The sequence below is a fragment of the Aythya fuligula genome, chromosome 14 (assembly GCF_009819795.1).
Source record: "Aythya fuligula isolate bAytFul2 chromosome 14, bAytFul2.pri, whole genome shotgun sequence".
In the NCBI taxonomy this organism is placed as follows: Eukaryota; Metazoa; Chordata; class Aves; order Anseriformes; family Anatidae; genus Aythya; species Aythya fuligula.
The window spans coordinates 10,699,543-10,715,214 of record NC_045572.1 but is presented as its reverse complement, the minus strand read 5'-3'; the positions used below and the strand labels follow the sequence as shown (position 1 = coordinate 10,715,214).

Below are 15,672 nucleotides of genomic sequence, written 5' to 3'. Positions count from 1 at the left end.
TGAGTTTTCTGCATTTAAGAGAAGCACTTCTTCACATGTTCTTCAGCCAGCCTAGAGCAGGCTTTCATGTTTGCAGAAGGGATACTGTACCTCAAAAACACAAACATACAGTTCATGGTTTAACAGTTCCACATCATTGTAATTACACATCCACTCCAATTAACTTTCAATACTACCTTGTCATGTTAAAAAGAAACTGGAAAAAATGCACTTATATTTGATACACTTTGTGTTGTGAAAACAGCAAGTATAGGACATTTAAAAAAAAATTATATAAAAGCATCTATTTGGGGGAAAAATAAGATTGGGATCTAAAGAAGGCAATTCAACTCCATAATGGGAGCTGTGCACAACATGACATATGCACAGGAGGAGAAATGAGACATTTCACAGAACACCAAAAATCTCATTAAGAATGGAAAAAAAGCATCGACAATACCTTTGTTAGTGCGTTCAGTCCTAAAGCTGTTGCAACAGCACCTGTGGTAGCAGAAACATAGGCTGTTCCCAGCTGGCTAAAACAAAAATAAAGATGTTTGCACACGGACAACAATTACATTTATTACATTTTCAAAAATGACTGCCTTTTACACATGCAGTTAGCCCCCTCCACCTATGAAATTTAAAAAGTAGACCTTTCTGTGACACTGCAGTAAGAAAAGGATGGAACAGTCAAATGGGACAATAAATTAACCACTTTTCTTTCACCATTGGTAGTAACAACATACAGGCAACATTTTAACTTTGAATCAGGTTCTACTAATTCTGCACTGCTACCTGTTCAGCATTTTCTCTTGCATCTGAATGCACATTTTCAAGAATTGAGTTCTGTGTTTAATTTCCTAATTGTTTAAACTGATAAAATCAGTTTAGATTTCTAAGGTCATGTCTGCAAGAGCAATTGAAACCAACTGTACAAAAAAAAAATACATGTAGCTATGCTGTAAACACCCAAATCCTACTCAATATGCCCTAAGCCACACTTTATATAATTCCCAGCTCAGAGGTGTCTGTACATTCTTTAATCCACTGCTTCCTACCAGACATCTACAAGAAAGCCAGTCTCAAAACCAGGAAGCTAAGCACTGCAATTCCACAGTCTCCTACTCATGATTTCTGGCTCTCTGCACCTACTTAATCCCTCTCTTTGCCTTCAGTTAAAGTACTGTGCAGACCTATACCAGGAAAGGTCCTCTTTGCAAGTAAGCACAGAGTATGGTGTGCGCTACATTGCAGGACACAGAGAGGAAGGTGACACAGAAAGACACCTGGAGATCTATACAACTCATCAACTTAGAAATACCTTAGTATAACACCAAAGTGAGAGCATTTTCAACTGGGTGACTGATCAATGCAACACAGACTGCTCTTAAATCCTGTGCTGTTGGTAAACTGCTTATGAGTGAGGCACTTAGTCTTATCTTTAAGGGCAGAAACAGAGGTCTCACCTCCATCATCAGAATGATAATAAACACTGATAAACTTATCTATCATCTCAAACTGTAAAGACCAACCTTGTTCCAGTACATCAGAGAGCAACTTATAAACATATCGGAAGTATCTGGTTCAGTGTCTGACCTGACAGTAATTGGGGCATCACCACTCCTGTTCGTGTAGTTTACTATAGCATTGAAGGACTGGTTAATCCACTGCCAGAAAACCACTGCTGGTGTTGTTCTTGAAAAGAGAAACAATTATTAGCATTTTTGAAAACACAGATGAATCAACAGCACAGAAAAATGATGGCAAATCAAGAAAAGCCTGTGCAAGCAGCAATCATGCAGTTTCTTGTTCATCTGAATAAAACAATTCAGTCAATGAGATACTGTCTTAATAATGAAACTACAAGCTACTCCTAGGAATAGATTTTAGAAGCATTGAAAATAAATAGAAAGGTTCACTTGGGACAATGGTTTGTAGTAATAACAAAACCATTACAGCAAACTTCTCTATAAAAAAGAAAACGTAGAAAAAAATGAATGTCTGTTAGGAACTAGAACACTTTTCTAGTCTTATTATTCCTTTACAGTTGACTTGTTCTCATTAGAAGCTCCATAAGTGACTGAGAATTGGGTTTTAAGAGATATGGTTTATCTTCTCAGTCTTCAAAAATCTAGTATGACCTCATTGTTTCATATATCTCCAAGACACTAAAACATTCAGATACATGGAGAACCAAAGACAACATTCCAAAATGACAAACAATTTTCATGCAAATATCTGTATGTTTAAGGAGTACAGGTACAGCACAGAAATTAATCTGGTTCAGTACAGCATTAATGGTGGGTGAAAATGACCAAGCACAAAAATCTCCAAGGAGTTCTCATAAATGGTGCCACTGCCAGTATGAAGATGTCTTAAGACTCAAAGGTGCTGGCTTGTGAATGTGCATGAGGGGGCAACAAAACAAACAAACGAACAAACATATTCTTCACAAGTCTCAGAGTCCCCATTTGACAAGCTAACGTGGCAGTGACAATAAAGACATGTGGTTCTCATTGAAAGGCTAAAATGGACATTAAGAGCACAAAAAAAAAAAACAAAACAGTAGTTGTACGGATTATTCTGTAACAAGCAGGAAAGCAAGGAGGAGATGCTAGCGTAAGAAGGTGTGTGTCTATCATGAGGCTTTGATTCTGAAATTGGAAGATAAGCTATTTTGTAATACTGCAAAAAAAGAAAAATAAAGGAAATTTGAAATTGTATTCTTACTCCCTCTAGTTTCTGGTATCTGAATGAGAAACCAAAGTAACAGCAGTAAACTAGCTGGATTTTCTCCATCACTACTTCTGTTCTTCCTCTGTTCTTCTTACGCATGAGCAACTCTCTTTCCTGACTCATCTGTTCCTGTTTCCTTGCTACTGTGGTGGTAGAGGATGTTAGGCCCGCTGCAAAGGTCAGGCATGACTCACATTGCTTTACTGTGTGCCTAAAAGTCCTCATAGGTATAATGAGGAATTTGCTTCTCCCAGTGACCAGCAGTAACCAGAACACATCAGCACACAGTAAGACAGAGCCTGAACCACATCATCTAACACTTCTACAAAATCCTCTGCTACGGGTTTGGTCCTAATAAACCAACATCTTCCAGGCTAAAACAACCTAGTTTTGAATCTGAGCGACTATGTGAATAATGTAAAAAAAAAAAAAAAAAAAAAAAGTATAGAGCTGCTGTAATTATAATTATATTATGTGTAAGTATTGTAGATGATAATAGAACATGCATAAAAGAATAACCACTTAACAGAAAGCAGTGCTCATGAATGGGCAATTAGACTGATTGTTTTATTCATTATCTTGGCTATTTTTTAAAAACACAGCAGAGCGCTTTCCAAAATGACTGTGCCTTTCTGGAATGGGTGAGTCAAGAATTTGTAAAATCTCAGCTTCAAACATACAATTACTATTTCCTCTGAAATTGCCATTAATTCTTGCTAACAAAGCATTGTTTCACAAAAATATTTCTAACACAAAGTCTATGAACAGAAGTCCACTGACTTTGGGGGACTTCACTGTATCAGTGATTCAAGAACTATAAGGAAATAGAAGGATCAAACAGGAGCTGGAGAACTTGATTAATGATGGACAGAAGCATAGTTAGTACTTACTTGGCAGACAGTTTGTCCTACATGCCAAATCTCTAAGCTTAGAGATTCTCAGGTATCTCCTCCTCTTTGTCCTTCACACAACTCTCCTACAAGGATGGGGTTTTGGAACATTCAACTTTCCCAGTTTGGAGAGGAAAAGAGGGATATTTGGTGAAGGAGTAGAAGGGGCCAAGGACTTATCTCACAGCTACTTCTAGAGGAAACCACTAATCAGTGTGGGTGTGAGGGAAAGCAGAGAGAGAAGAGAAAAAGAAGCAAAATTTTATATTTTCAAATATTTATTACACATCTACTAAAATAACACTGATTTTTACTTATCTAATTTGTAGGCAAATGGTTATGTGTAATGCTGCCACTACTTACCTATAAAAGGTCATCATACAACCTGTGATAGTCATGTTCATGGGTACCTGAGCTGACATCCGGCCAATCAAGACCATCTTTTCACCAGTGTCTGGATGAAAGGCTGAATCATAGATATATTTTGCTCTCCACAATTCATTTTCAGTCAAGCCAGGTGCCACGATACCTTGTCTGGGGACAAATTAAAAAAACAATAACAAAAAGAACAATAGCAAAAAGTACAACTGTTACAAAATGCTGCAACTTCCAGTGACAAATGTAGTATCAGAGGATTTGGGGATGTTCATACTAAGTTCATCTGCTCCCATAGCTAGCTTGTAGGTCTTCAGCTTTTAAATGAATTGGAGAAATAAGAAGAATCAAAACTCCTAGCAGCGGTTATGTTGGCTGAGTTAATATATCCATCATCAAACTTCTATTTACTCAAACCATATTAGGATATTAGTGCTAAAATCTCTGGAGTCATTAGTTTGAAACTTTGAAAATTTACCTGGATTTACCTGGGAACTACGTGCCCCACCAATATAACACGTAAGAAGCAGTTTTAAACACTGTTGTCATATTAACCATTTTCAGATTTAGACACTTTTGTATTTTCAAATACTTAACAGAGTTTCTCAGATGACATAATTTCCCCATTCATTAGCAAATCTGATAGTGTTTCAAGCCCTGAAATAAGACGACAGGGCAATACAGTGTCTTAAGTATTTCCTTTAAAATATATAACCGTATGCTTATACCTGTAATCATGAACAATTTGTCTTGCATTTTCCAGCTGGGCATCAGATAACAAAATGTTCCGGGGGTCTGTTACAGTAAAGAAGTGACTGGCTCGTCCAACGAAAGTGCTTTGATCCCATCGGGGCTCCTTGATATTAATATTTAATGGTATATCTGCAGACATCTTTGAAAACTCTGTGATGAAAACAGGAAAAATTGCAATTCAGAATTATCCTTACTTCATAACGTGTCTATAACCTGTGAGAATTTAGACTGAGAAATGATTATGCTTACAGCAAATGAAGAGATGCACATCTTGCAGAACTGAGTTTACAAGGGTATGTATATACAGAAAGCACACGGTGTCAGACATCATCATAATTTTAATGAGGTCGCTATTCATGTAAGTAAAAAACTTAAAGAAAACCTTAAAGAACTTAAACATGTACAAATACACTTCTGTGCCTGTTTCCCCAAGACATTTATGCGTTGCATGTTTTACTGTAAGAGTATGATTGTCTGAGCACAAGGATGAAAAGTATTGTACTAAGAAGAAGCTGTACTAAATAACATGATACTAAACAGAAATTTGGGTTATTTGAATGATGAATTAGTGTTAGATGAAAATGTTGTCTTAAAGGGTAAGAGAAATTAAATGCTTCAAGAGATCCCTGAAGAACTGTTACAAAGTGCAGGAGCAGAAGAAATATTTTACAAAATCCAGCTAACATCTCTGGCATTGCAAAACAAAACAAAGTTAAGATCACAAACCCCAACGATTTCTTTTAGTCAATGTTGTTTCTCTATATCCACATTCTAACAAAAAAAAAGATTATATAATGCAACAGTTTACCACATTATGAATGCATGACCAATTCTCCTAATGATATGTCAAAGATGCTAAAAACTACCATGAAGGGCACTGCTAACTCACCGGTACATTTCTTGGATTTAGAGGCCAGAAAAATAAAATTTGTTTTAGTATGACTAAAATTACTTTATGGAAGTAGTGGAGGAAGGGTGGTCTCTGCAAAATACAAGTTATATGAGCTTGAACTTTCTTCAAAGAAATTTCTGCAACATATTCAACAGCCAGTTAAAAAAAAATCCTCCAAATAATGTTTGTAATTCAAACGGCTGAATTAAATTGGATCTGTAACAACACAGATGTTGTCACATTGCATTTTATCTGTTTTAGTAGGAAAAAGATCATTATTCTGAGGACAACTGACATACGTAAGCTGCCACTGCAGTGTTTTCATCTTAACTCAGATTTTTGCAGGGATGTTCTTTACCTCCTGCTGTCAAACATTAGGAACGCTGTGAAGCTGTCTGAGCCATTTTTGTCAATAATGAAACTTGTATGATGGAGAAGTGAAAAAAGAAATCACCAACAGAAAGTAACTATGGATACAGACTGTCTTCATCATAAAAAAAAAAAATGGGAAAAAAAGGAGTGACAGTCATGAAACCTGAAGAAGCAAGTGTCCATCCCTTGAACGTAATTATTATCCCTCTCTTCTACTGCAAGTGGAAAAACCTGGAAGGCACTGGAAAAGTAAATTCAACAGAAATAAAGGCCTACAGCTCTTTGTCTATCAAAACCAGACCTAAATTATCAGTGTTAAGGGACAGGGAGGAAAAGGAGACTAACACATATTAAGATGACACTATACAGCAATATTTCTAGCAAAAAAAAGAAAATAACAGTCTGCTCTTGACAGAGAGCAAAAACAGATCACAAGACCACAGCCACAGAAAAAAGGAGATCATTCAGCTTTGTAACATCCTCATAGGAACCAGGAAATCCACTTTGTAAGCAGACGAGGACCGAGTAAAAATTATTCTGCCTTGAACCCTGTATCAGTCAGAAGGGCTTTTATGAGTGTGAAGTATCCAGGGAGAAGTATCCGATCTTCCCTCCTTTTGCCCACGTTTTTATGCTTATGTAATAGCACAAGCACGAGCCTCATTTAGGATTTTGGTGGTTACTATCATTGAGATTTAATTACAGTGAAAACCTAGTTAGTGGTCACCTACTGTTTTATGGTTCACCATAGGTATATTACAGGGAGAAGTTGGTTTCCCAACATATCAGCTGCCAGAAAGAACTGCCAATGACATTCAGATTGCTCAAACCCTTCCCAACATTACACATGCTCATGAAGTCAATAAAAGCCGTGTATGCATAAGCACAATTTCACCAAACACCAGACACCATTGTAAGGCTGTAAAGATAAGGCAGCAAGAATGCAGAATAATTGCATTATAAATGAAGATAAGCAATGTTCAAAGCGGAATTAGCCAGTACGTTCTACTCAGCATCGCCAAGTATTCAAGGCAACGTCCCACACACGTTTAATTAAAAAAGCAAAGTAACCTATTGCTCATATACCAAAATTTTAGAACCTGGGATAGATTAAATAAACAATAACGAAGGGTTGTCCTTCTGCATGGTCACAATCACAGCATAGCTAATAGCTGAATGATGAAGTGTTATAACTTAGCCAGTATCACTAAAAAAGTTTCTTAAAAAATATTAGAAAATCCTAATTTGGTGCTATTAAATAAAAATGTCCTTTCTTTCTTACATTTACTGCTAATTACTCAATGTTTCCTTGTCTAATTCATCAAATTAAAAAACGAACATTTAGGGTATTTATGTATTATTTTTATGCTTAGCTTGTATTGTCTACAATATAAGAGTAAAAATAAATTAAAATTATTTTCCCTGTTAAGCTCGTTATTGGCTGGCAGCTTTTATTAGCACCTTTACTATGCACAGAGACAGGATTTCCCTACAGCGATGGCATGGATCATGGAAATGAGGATTCGGGACAGGTTTGGAGAGCAGAGTTCTCATGCAGAACATCTGAATGGGAGATGCTCCTCAGGTTTCTTTTCCCTCTCTTATTACTGTACCATCACAGATGCCTTCCCACAAAGAGTGCTGTGCGAAAGAATAGACCATCTTCTGGTCTAAAATGGTGATACCTGGTTTTGCAAAGCAGTACCCTAGGAAAGCAGGGTGAACTCATTAACTCAAAAACTCTTTTCCACTAAAGAAAATTAATAATCTGCACATTGGGGCTGGGAAATCATTCTATGAATACTTCCTGATTGATTTAGTAATTATGGGAAAGTCTAAGTTTCAATATTTTTGTAATTTAATTATCAGTTTCATTAGGAAAGATTAAAAACTACTTAGGATAACTTATGTTAATCTGTTTAAAGCTGTCTAATGAACACTTAAGAAAGCAGTCCATAAATAGAAGCTCTTTGCTTTCTTTTCACTGTGATCAGCCAGTGCTGAAAAATTGCTTTATATATTCTACTGGGTTGTCTGTGAATTGCTTTTATTGCACAGGACACTTCTGTCCACAAAAACAAGCCCTTGAATATTAAGAAAACTAAACAATAAGGATCATCTTAGCATCATTTCACTCCATGGCTCACTTTGTGCTGGTTCTGATGTTCCTCGAGCCGTGTCCCATGTGCTGATTTAGCTTCACTCAACTCACATCAAAATGATTTAGTAATGGCCATCAGTGGCCCCACATAAACTGATACGAGCATGTATATCCTTGCTAAAACATGCTTTCATCTCCCTGTACGGCCATACCTTAAGAAAAAGGCTGGATTTTCAGATAGCTGCATGAGAAGCCTGCACTGGTCAAGTGAATGGTTAGCAGCTGATGCCTTGTAATCAGAGCTGCTGGCCCCGTGTCACCAGTGGGAATCAAGGTCTGTACTGTGATGCTCCAGCACCCACATCAGCTTACTGCTTTGCTCAAGTTGGAGATTTGCAGCTCCTGGAGGAGCCAGGCACAGCACCTAACCCTAAACCTGCAGGGAAGATCATCAACAAGAAACATAAAGCATAGACAGTTCTAAATGTTTCAGCTCGCCAGAGTCAAGAGATTGAAAGCCTACGGTACAGGCTAGGCAAATGGGTGTGAGAGAGACCCCACTAGCTGTAAATTGGGAAAACTCCCACTTCCTGCATGCCTACACAGGGAAAATAAAAATAGAAGGCATGATGGTAAAAAGAGTTAATGTGACTGAGACAGCAAGGGTTAACAGTCATCAGGCTGTCCATAAGGCATGCTAACAGAGTAAAAACACCCCAAAGACAACGTCAGCACCACCAGGTAGAGCTCCTGCACCTTCTTAGGCAGACTAAGCAGCAGCAGCTTGTCAGCACGTGCTTCAATTTCTTTTCCCTTGTAAAGAAGGGTTAGCATGGCAGCAGCAAAGAGCAAACCAGCTGGAAAATGGGAAACATACAGTAAAGGACGATTCCTTGGCATGTGCTACAACAAAAAGTCATGCTTGAAATCACTGCATTTGTTTAAAGAGATGTCAGCAGCAACAGGAAACATTGACTTTAACATCGCCAGTCTTTACAAACATATATGGGCTCCAGTTTTGCTGGTGTTCACCCTGCATAAGTTTAGATCTTTGCAAAAAGGGACAAAAACTTTACATGACTGCTATTTAAGCACTCAGAAACGTTTTCTTCTAAATGATGTGAACGACATAGTTGCCTTGCACTTTAATAACCTAACTAGGAACAATGCTTTTCTAATTAAGTTTAAGATACAAATCATAAAGGCTGTGGCCATGGACAGACCACCAATGCACACAAAAGAGGAAAAGATGCATCATACAAGGGAGTGTAACAGTTCAGGCACTGGAAAAATACAATGTGGTGACACATAAAGCTTGCAGTGAAGTAGAAAGGCTGCTAAGGTTGCCGGTCTCGGGACTCTGAGTCACAGATCTGCTACAATGCTGCTTGGCTAAGGCAGCGAGGGAACTTCTGTCCTGAAAACTTGCACATTTTCGGGCAAAATATTTTTAGAAGAAAAGCACCATTGCATGTATTAAACAGACTGCATGATGCTCCTCACGATTTATCACCCTTATTAGTAAATGTTAAAGAGGGAAGTAAATCCCATAAAGCAAAACTATAAGCCAGTAAAATGCCCCTGTGCTGCGAAGGGATGCTCTTGTAAAGCAAAATGTCCAACCAGAAAGTACAAATGGTGACTGTACACAAATAGGGTTTCATCATTATAGTATCCAGTAGACATGAAGTCATCATCATAAACTGAAAGGCGGGATTTAAAAAAAAATATTTATTTTTTACAAGTGAGATCACAAGACTGCAGTAAATACAAAATTCTCAATTTAAGTTGCTGCAACAGTATTTCACCTAGCTGTCACCTTAATTTCCAGATATAATTTTAGAGATGTGCTGCTGTTTGCAAATGCATTCAAATACTCAATAACAAAAGCATTATAACAAAACTATTTACCATGTAATTATTATTTTAGAAACAAGGCTTTGTCAAAGGTGTAACCCTTTTATCTTCAGTGATACAATTCTCAACATACACGCCGAAGATTTAAGCTGTAATTATCCAAATATCCACGAAGGAATTGTGTGAAGGAAAAATAGAGGACACTTAGGTTAAATTAAAGTAAAATAAACCTATCTGCACCCTGAGATAAGTGGAAAGTTTGCAAAGGGATTGCGAAGTAAATGTACAAATCTTCTAGAACAAAGGTAAAAATGTTTACTTTGTTACTGCCAGCTAATAAAGGCAAGCTCGGACAACTACCTAACACTTAACTGTGCATATAAACCCACCTGAATTTATTGTTCCTACAGCTACTGCTACTCAGTAAGCACCAACAGAGGGGAGACTACCTCCATAGCAGGACAAAACTGTGAATTAACAGCGCCTTAAAATTTAAGGTGGAAAAGTAAACAGTAAAATTACCCGATCTGATCTTGAAAACACCCTTCTTTCCCAAGCGGAGGATTTGGGAAATAACGTTTATTTCACAGTTGCTTAAATTATTAAAATAATTCATAATTAAATGGCACTTTGAAGTCATGCTTTGCACTGGTGGAAAGGATAAATAACAAATACGACAGCGTAACAGCCAAACACTTCACATCTGTCATGGAAAATACACTGCAAGGAAAGAAATAATGCACATCTGTTTCAAACAACTGAATAATTAGAGAAGTATTTAATACTTGCATACCCTGAAGTTAGTAATGGTCCAGCCTAGTAAATTAGACCAGTAATAGAGAACTGAATGTCCTCTGGCACATTCATATTACTGAACTCTCTGGTTTCCAAAATGCCTGTTGAGAACGGCTGCTAAATCCTCTCTGTGCAATGGGACTGTTTGGGTGAGCATCAGCTGCTGGGGGCAAAACTGCTCTAAAGCTGCTGTAAAACTGCTCTGCATGGCACTCCTGCAGCCCGACAGCATGGGGACTGCAACCCCATGCCAGTGAGGGTTTTGGCACGGTTTGGCTCCCCAGTGCTAACACAGGCTTTGACTATTCATGTTCCTCGCTGTGGCTGTTCCTGTGTTTCAAGGCATGTTTTCCGAAGCCTAACTGAGATCACGTGTTCATAAACTTTCTACATCTTACACGAGTGCCAAGCCAGACACGGGGCTGTGCCAAAACCCACTGCCAGGAGCTCAGCTGCAGGACCAGGGCGCGGTGGTTCCGCAGACCACAGGCAGATAGAGGCAACGATGAAGCCTGCGGATCACAGGGAGGAAACCACATTTGCTCTCTGAATCTCTCTGCTGCCTCCTCATCTTTTCCCTGACCCAGTTCAGGAGAAGGAAAACCCAGAGGGATGGTAAAACTTCCTGACCATCATTTTGTGCTGTGCTTGGGAGCCAGCATTTGTGATTACAGACGCTTCAGAATAAGGAGGTTTTACCAAGAAATGAAGTGTCATGCCCCTAAATAAGGTCTTTTTTTATCTTAAGTGAAACTTTCAACTCTGTATTTTTAGTAACCTTCTACAAAAATTCTTTAGTTTAAAATCAATAACTTTTTGATTATGTCTTCCAACCCCTACTGCCAATCAGGGGACCTTGAAATGCCCCAGTACTGAGCACACTCCCATTTCTTGTCCTCTCTGATCAGATGGAGTCATCTGCAAATTCATGTTGTAATGCTTAATATGAACACTAACTGGAGAGAAAAAGAGGTTTTAGGAATAACCGAGTGTCCTCTCTTAAAAAATAATTACATAAAAGCCAGCACAAAGTCTAATCAAGAATGTTAGTACGACGACTGCGTTTAGATGTGCTGCAGAATCAGCAATAGCAGAAGACTTTAAACCTCGTGTAAAGGTCAACAATAGCAGTTGCGACAATCCTCCAAAATGCAGATTCAGGAGTTGTCAGGAGTTCAACTCTCCCCTGTTCTTTTTCCAAGTTCGCATTTCAAACCTCACGCTGAACGTCATGTCACCGCTTCTCAAACTGAAGCAGCAGCCCAAAGAGTAGCAATGCCTATTTATTTCCGACAGCAACATGCTGCTCAATTTTAAACAACCCAGACATTTGATAATTTATCTCAACGTGAACAAGAAGAAATGTGGTTGAAAACAACAAGTGAGGTTTTACAGAAGTTTAAACTGCATTTGCTACCAGTACTGCACTTAAAAGACTCATAAACAAGGGGCTAGGCTCCGTTGCATGACTGGATAATCCAGGCGGGTATGTGATTTGGGAAATTCTGGGCAACCTAAGCTCACACAGCACTGCGTGGATGATGAAAAGCAGATTTGCTCCTTTCCCTGGAACCATTTATATATTCATATGTTTTTTACCAGGTATTTTGACCCATCTTGAAAAAAATCAACCCATAAATAAAAAAACTCCAAGTCTTTATTTTTTCCAGTCTCTAAGCTAAAACTGGGAATAGAGCAACAGCAAAGGAAATGTCTTGATGACACAACTGCACATCCAATTCTCCATGTCTGATTTAAGTACAGCTTTTTAAAGCTGTAGACTGTTAAAAAGCTGACTGTTCGGAGCCAGGAAGCATCCCTAATGTCAAAATGTCCATTCCTTGAGAGTCAGAAAGTTTTCGCCACTATTTTGCAGAGCAGAGAGGCATTTCTGACAATGGCTAAAGGACAAGAACTACTTATAGGTTCCTAGGGAGTGTGATACTGTCAGAGAGAATATTTCTGAGAGAAGCAAAGCTGAGAAGTACCCCAGAAGTTGGCTTTCCTGAACAGGTACAAAGCACTAAATTCCCTTGAGGAGGGATCCTTTAGCAAACATCCTTAGAGAGGATACTGGTTCGGGTACTGCTTCACTCTCTGTTCAGAATTTTCTGTTCCTTTTTGCCTTTATGGGGGACGGAGTCCAGATTAAAGCCTCCTGCACCTTCCCCTACAGGAGATTCTGTTAATGAGAGTGGCCTTTTACCTCTCTTGCATGCAGTTTCAGAAAGTCAGCAAACACAGAGCTGGGGAGGGAGAACACCTGGCCTCAAGAAGAGAAGTCTCTGTTCAAAGTAGTGTGGATGTGATAATGAACATTGCAACATCTCACTCCTGGGTGCCCAGCTCCCAAAACCAAACATGAAACCCTCCCTTACCAAGCACTGGATACACAGATACCTCTATCTTAAAAGACAACTCAACTCAGCCTGCATGGAGGAGGGGAAGAGGGTAAATTCGCCAATACAAATGTTGAAAGAAAGGTGCAACTTGCATAGCGTCCTTTACAACGACTTAGACCCCTCACTAGAGGTGGTATTTCAGAGGTATTTGGGTCAGATCACGATTCACAAAATCTCCTAGGCGGTCCTTGAAACAGGAGAATCAAGTCACTTTTCCCCCTGAAAACCCATTAAAAATAGAAGGTAAGAGCAGTATCTCTTTCACACCAGAATCCCACTGTTACAGTTCAAAAGTTAGAGCCATGTGCTGCTGAAAACATTTAATGTGCAAATTCACTGGGATAGAGGAAAAAAAAAAAAAGGTTTGACATACTTAGGCCCCTAGATCTCCGTTCTCCAAAGCAGTCCCCTAACATCTGGAGGTGCAGTTGTCAGGAGCCTGTTCTGGGCAATGATAGACGTCGGCTGGAAAATCTTTTTGTTGAGAAAAGTATTTGCTGCTATAAAATGGGAAGAGAAACAGCTTCTCTTTTTCCTCTGCCATATTTATAGACCAAACCAACCATAGCCTCTTGCTTGTTTCTGCGGAGCTCAGTTCTTTTGAAGCACCTCTCACGGTGCTTTGATAGAAAAATATGTAAGGATCCTGTTAGGCCTTTTTATTCCTCTGATAATACACTGGCCCTTTTTAGGCCTCTTTTGCCCAAACACAGTGCTATCGTTTTCCAGGAGAAATGCCATGAGAACAGCTGCTATGCTGGCTTAGGAGAAAAGGCAGGAAATTAACGACCTTCTGACTAGCAGAAGGTGACCCATTCTATTTTAAAACTACAACACACTGACAAAGCAACAGCAGAAATGCAAACTGAGCTACCACCCATATTTCAATTCCTCTGACAAAGAAAAGAACACAATGCTTTCTCCAGGGATGTCAGTCAGGGTAGTATCATTAGTTCAAATGAGAAGTACTAACATATTTCCAGGGGAAAAAAAAAAGCACTTTTGCAAAAACAACGTGTATCAGATTTATTAAGCAATGGTATTCCTCTGTTTGCACTGCACCTGCTACCACAGTCTGACAGAGGCAGCACAGCTGATGATGCAATGCACTTATGCCAAATGTTAACAAACCCACTTGCAAAGTTTTCCTCTCCCAAATCTGCTTCTACCAGTAAATAGATACTTAAATCACAAAAAAAATCTTTGCACTGTGATTTTACCTATTGCAATCATAAAACCAAATTGAATGCTGGAGAAGGCAAACCGTGGCAACGCTACAAGACACTTTTTTTGCTTATAAATGTACATCCTGTTTGTAGCCTAGCAACAAAAGCAGCAGTCTGTGTGAAATGGACATAATGCCTGCTGCTGGGGCTCTCTCCTCAAACCAGCAGCCATCTTTGGTGAGTAACTTGCCGAGAGATTTCATCATTCTGCGTTAAGGATGCATCCAGATGTTAGCAGCTGCAGCAGCCAACTCGGCAGCGCGTGCTTTCTCTGTGCCATCCCTCCTCTCGTCGCTCCCACCGCAGGAGGGATGTCGCAGGGACACGTCACACCCTTACCTCTCCTCTTCACTACGGAAGAAAAAGCTTCTTTGCTAAGAAGGGTTAACCCAAGGTCTTATTCCATTCCTGACTGCTGCAAGCTTGTCTCTGCTCCTTATTTCTAAAGCCCTGTGGTAAAATGAGGCAGGATTCTCTGGCTGCACCCAGCTGTGTTTATGACCTTCTTCTGCAGGTTTTGCACTATAAGTCTTTTTTTTTTTTTTTTTTTTTTTTTTCCTGGTAGGATTTATACAGGTGATTTTTTAATTGCACTTTGGCACAAGGCCTGTCTTCGTTCCCTGCTATCTCAGTACCCATTACAACACCAAATTATTTGTAATTCAGTTGATTAAGAGATTGATGCTCAGCATTAGCACCCCTGGCTACCAGGCGGCCAGCCTCGAAACCACACGACACGTTCATCCCTGGAGAAGCCGATCACCTTGACATGAAGGCTACCTTCACCTGCCCGCACCGGTGCCCAGCTGCGATGCAGCACCCTGCGACACCGACACCAGAGGCTTATTTCGGGAGGGATTTTTGAGCTGGGGAAGCAGGGAGCCGATATTCGTGCAGAGCGGATGGCGCAGGGAGGGAGGCAGGCCTGGAGGCTCCCCCAGGCAGCTGCTTGCTGAGCCTGCAGCCAGCAAAGGGCTCACAGGGAGCAGGGGCTGGGCAAGGGACGGGTGCCCCTGGGGACAGCGGGGACACACAGGGCTTGGTGACAGCTGGCTGCGGGCCTCCGCAGAGGGGCCACGCGTGCCCGCTGACACCGGGCTGGGCCTCCCTGGAGGCCTTGAGCCCCTGCGGAGGGCACCGGGCTGATGGGGGACCGCGCCGTTCCCCCCCCCCCACAGCCCACTTCCCTCACGGGGCCGGTACCGGTACTCACCGCGGCCGCTGCCGGCTCCGCGCCGCCCGGAAGAGGCTCTCGTGGGCCCGGGGCCGGGGGAAGGCGAGCGGCCGCCCC

The 15,672-nt window shown here is 40.2% G+C and overlaps 1 protein-coding gene across 1 annotated transcript in view; it reads right to left on the bottom strand.

The window, feature by feature from the left end:
• Positions 1 to 15,672, bottom strand: part of SFXN1 (sideroflexin 1) — a 24,990-nt gene extending 9,318 nt beyond the window's left edge. Inside the window, exons 1-5 of the mRNA XM_032196837.1 lie at positions 15,595 to 15,672; positions 4,712 to 4,886; positions 3,972 to 4,142; positions 1,579 to 1,677; positions 440 to 515 (exon numbers count right to left, since the gene is read on the bottom strand). Coding sequence (XP_032052728.1) covers positions 440 to 515; positions 1,579 to 1,677; positions 3,972 to 4,142; positions 4,712 to 4,875 — 510 coding nt within the window. The 5' untranslated portion in view covers positions 4,876 to 4,886; positions 15,595 to 15,672. The remainder of the gene's footprint in view (positions 1 to 439; positions 516 to 1,578; positions 1,678 to 3,971; positions 4,143 to 4,711; positions 4,887 to 15,594) is intronic.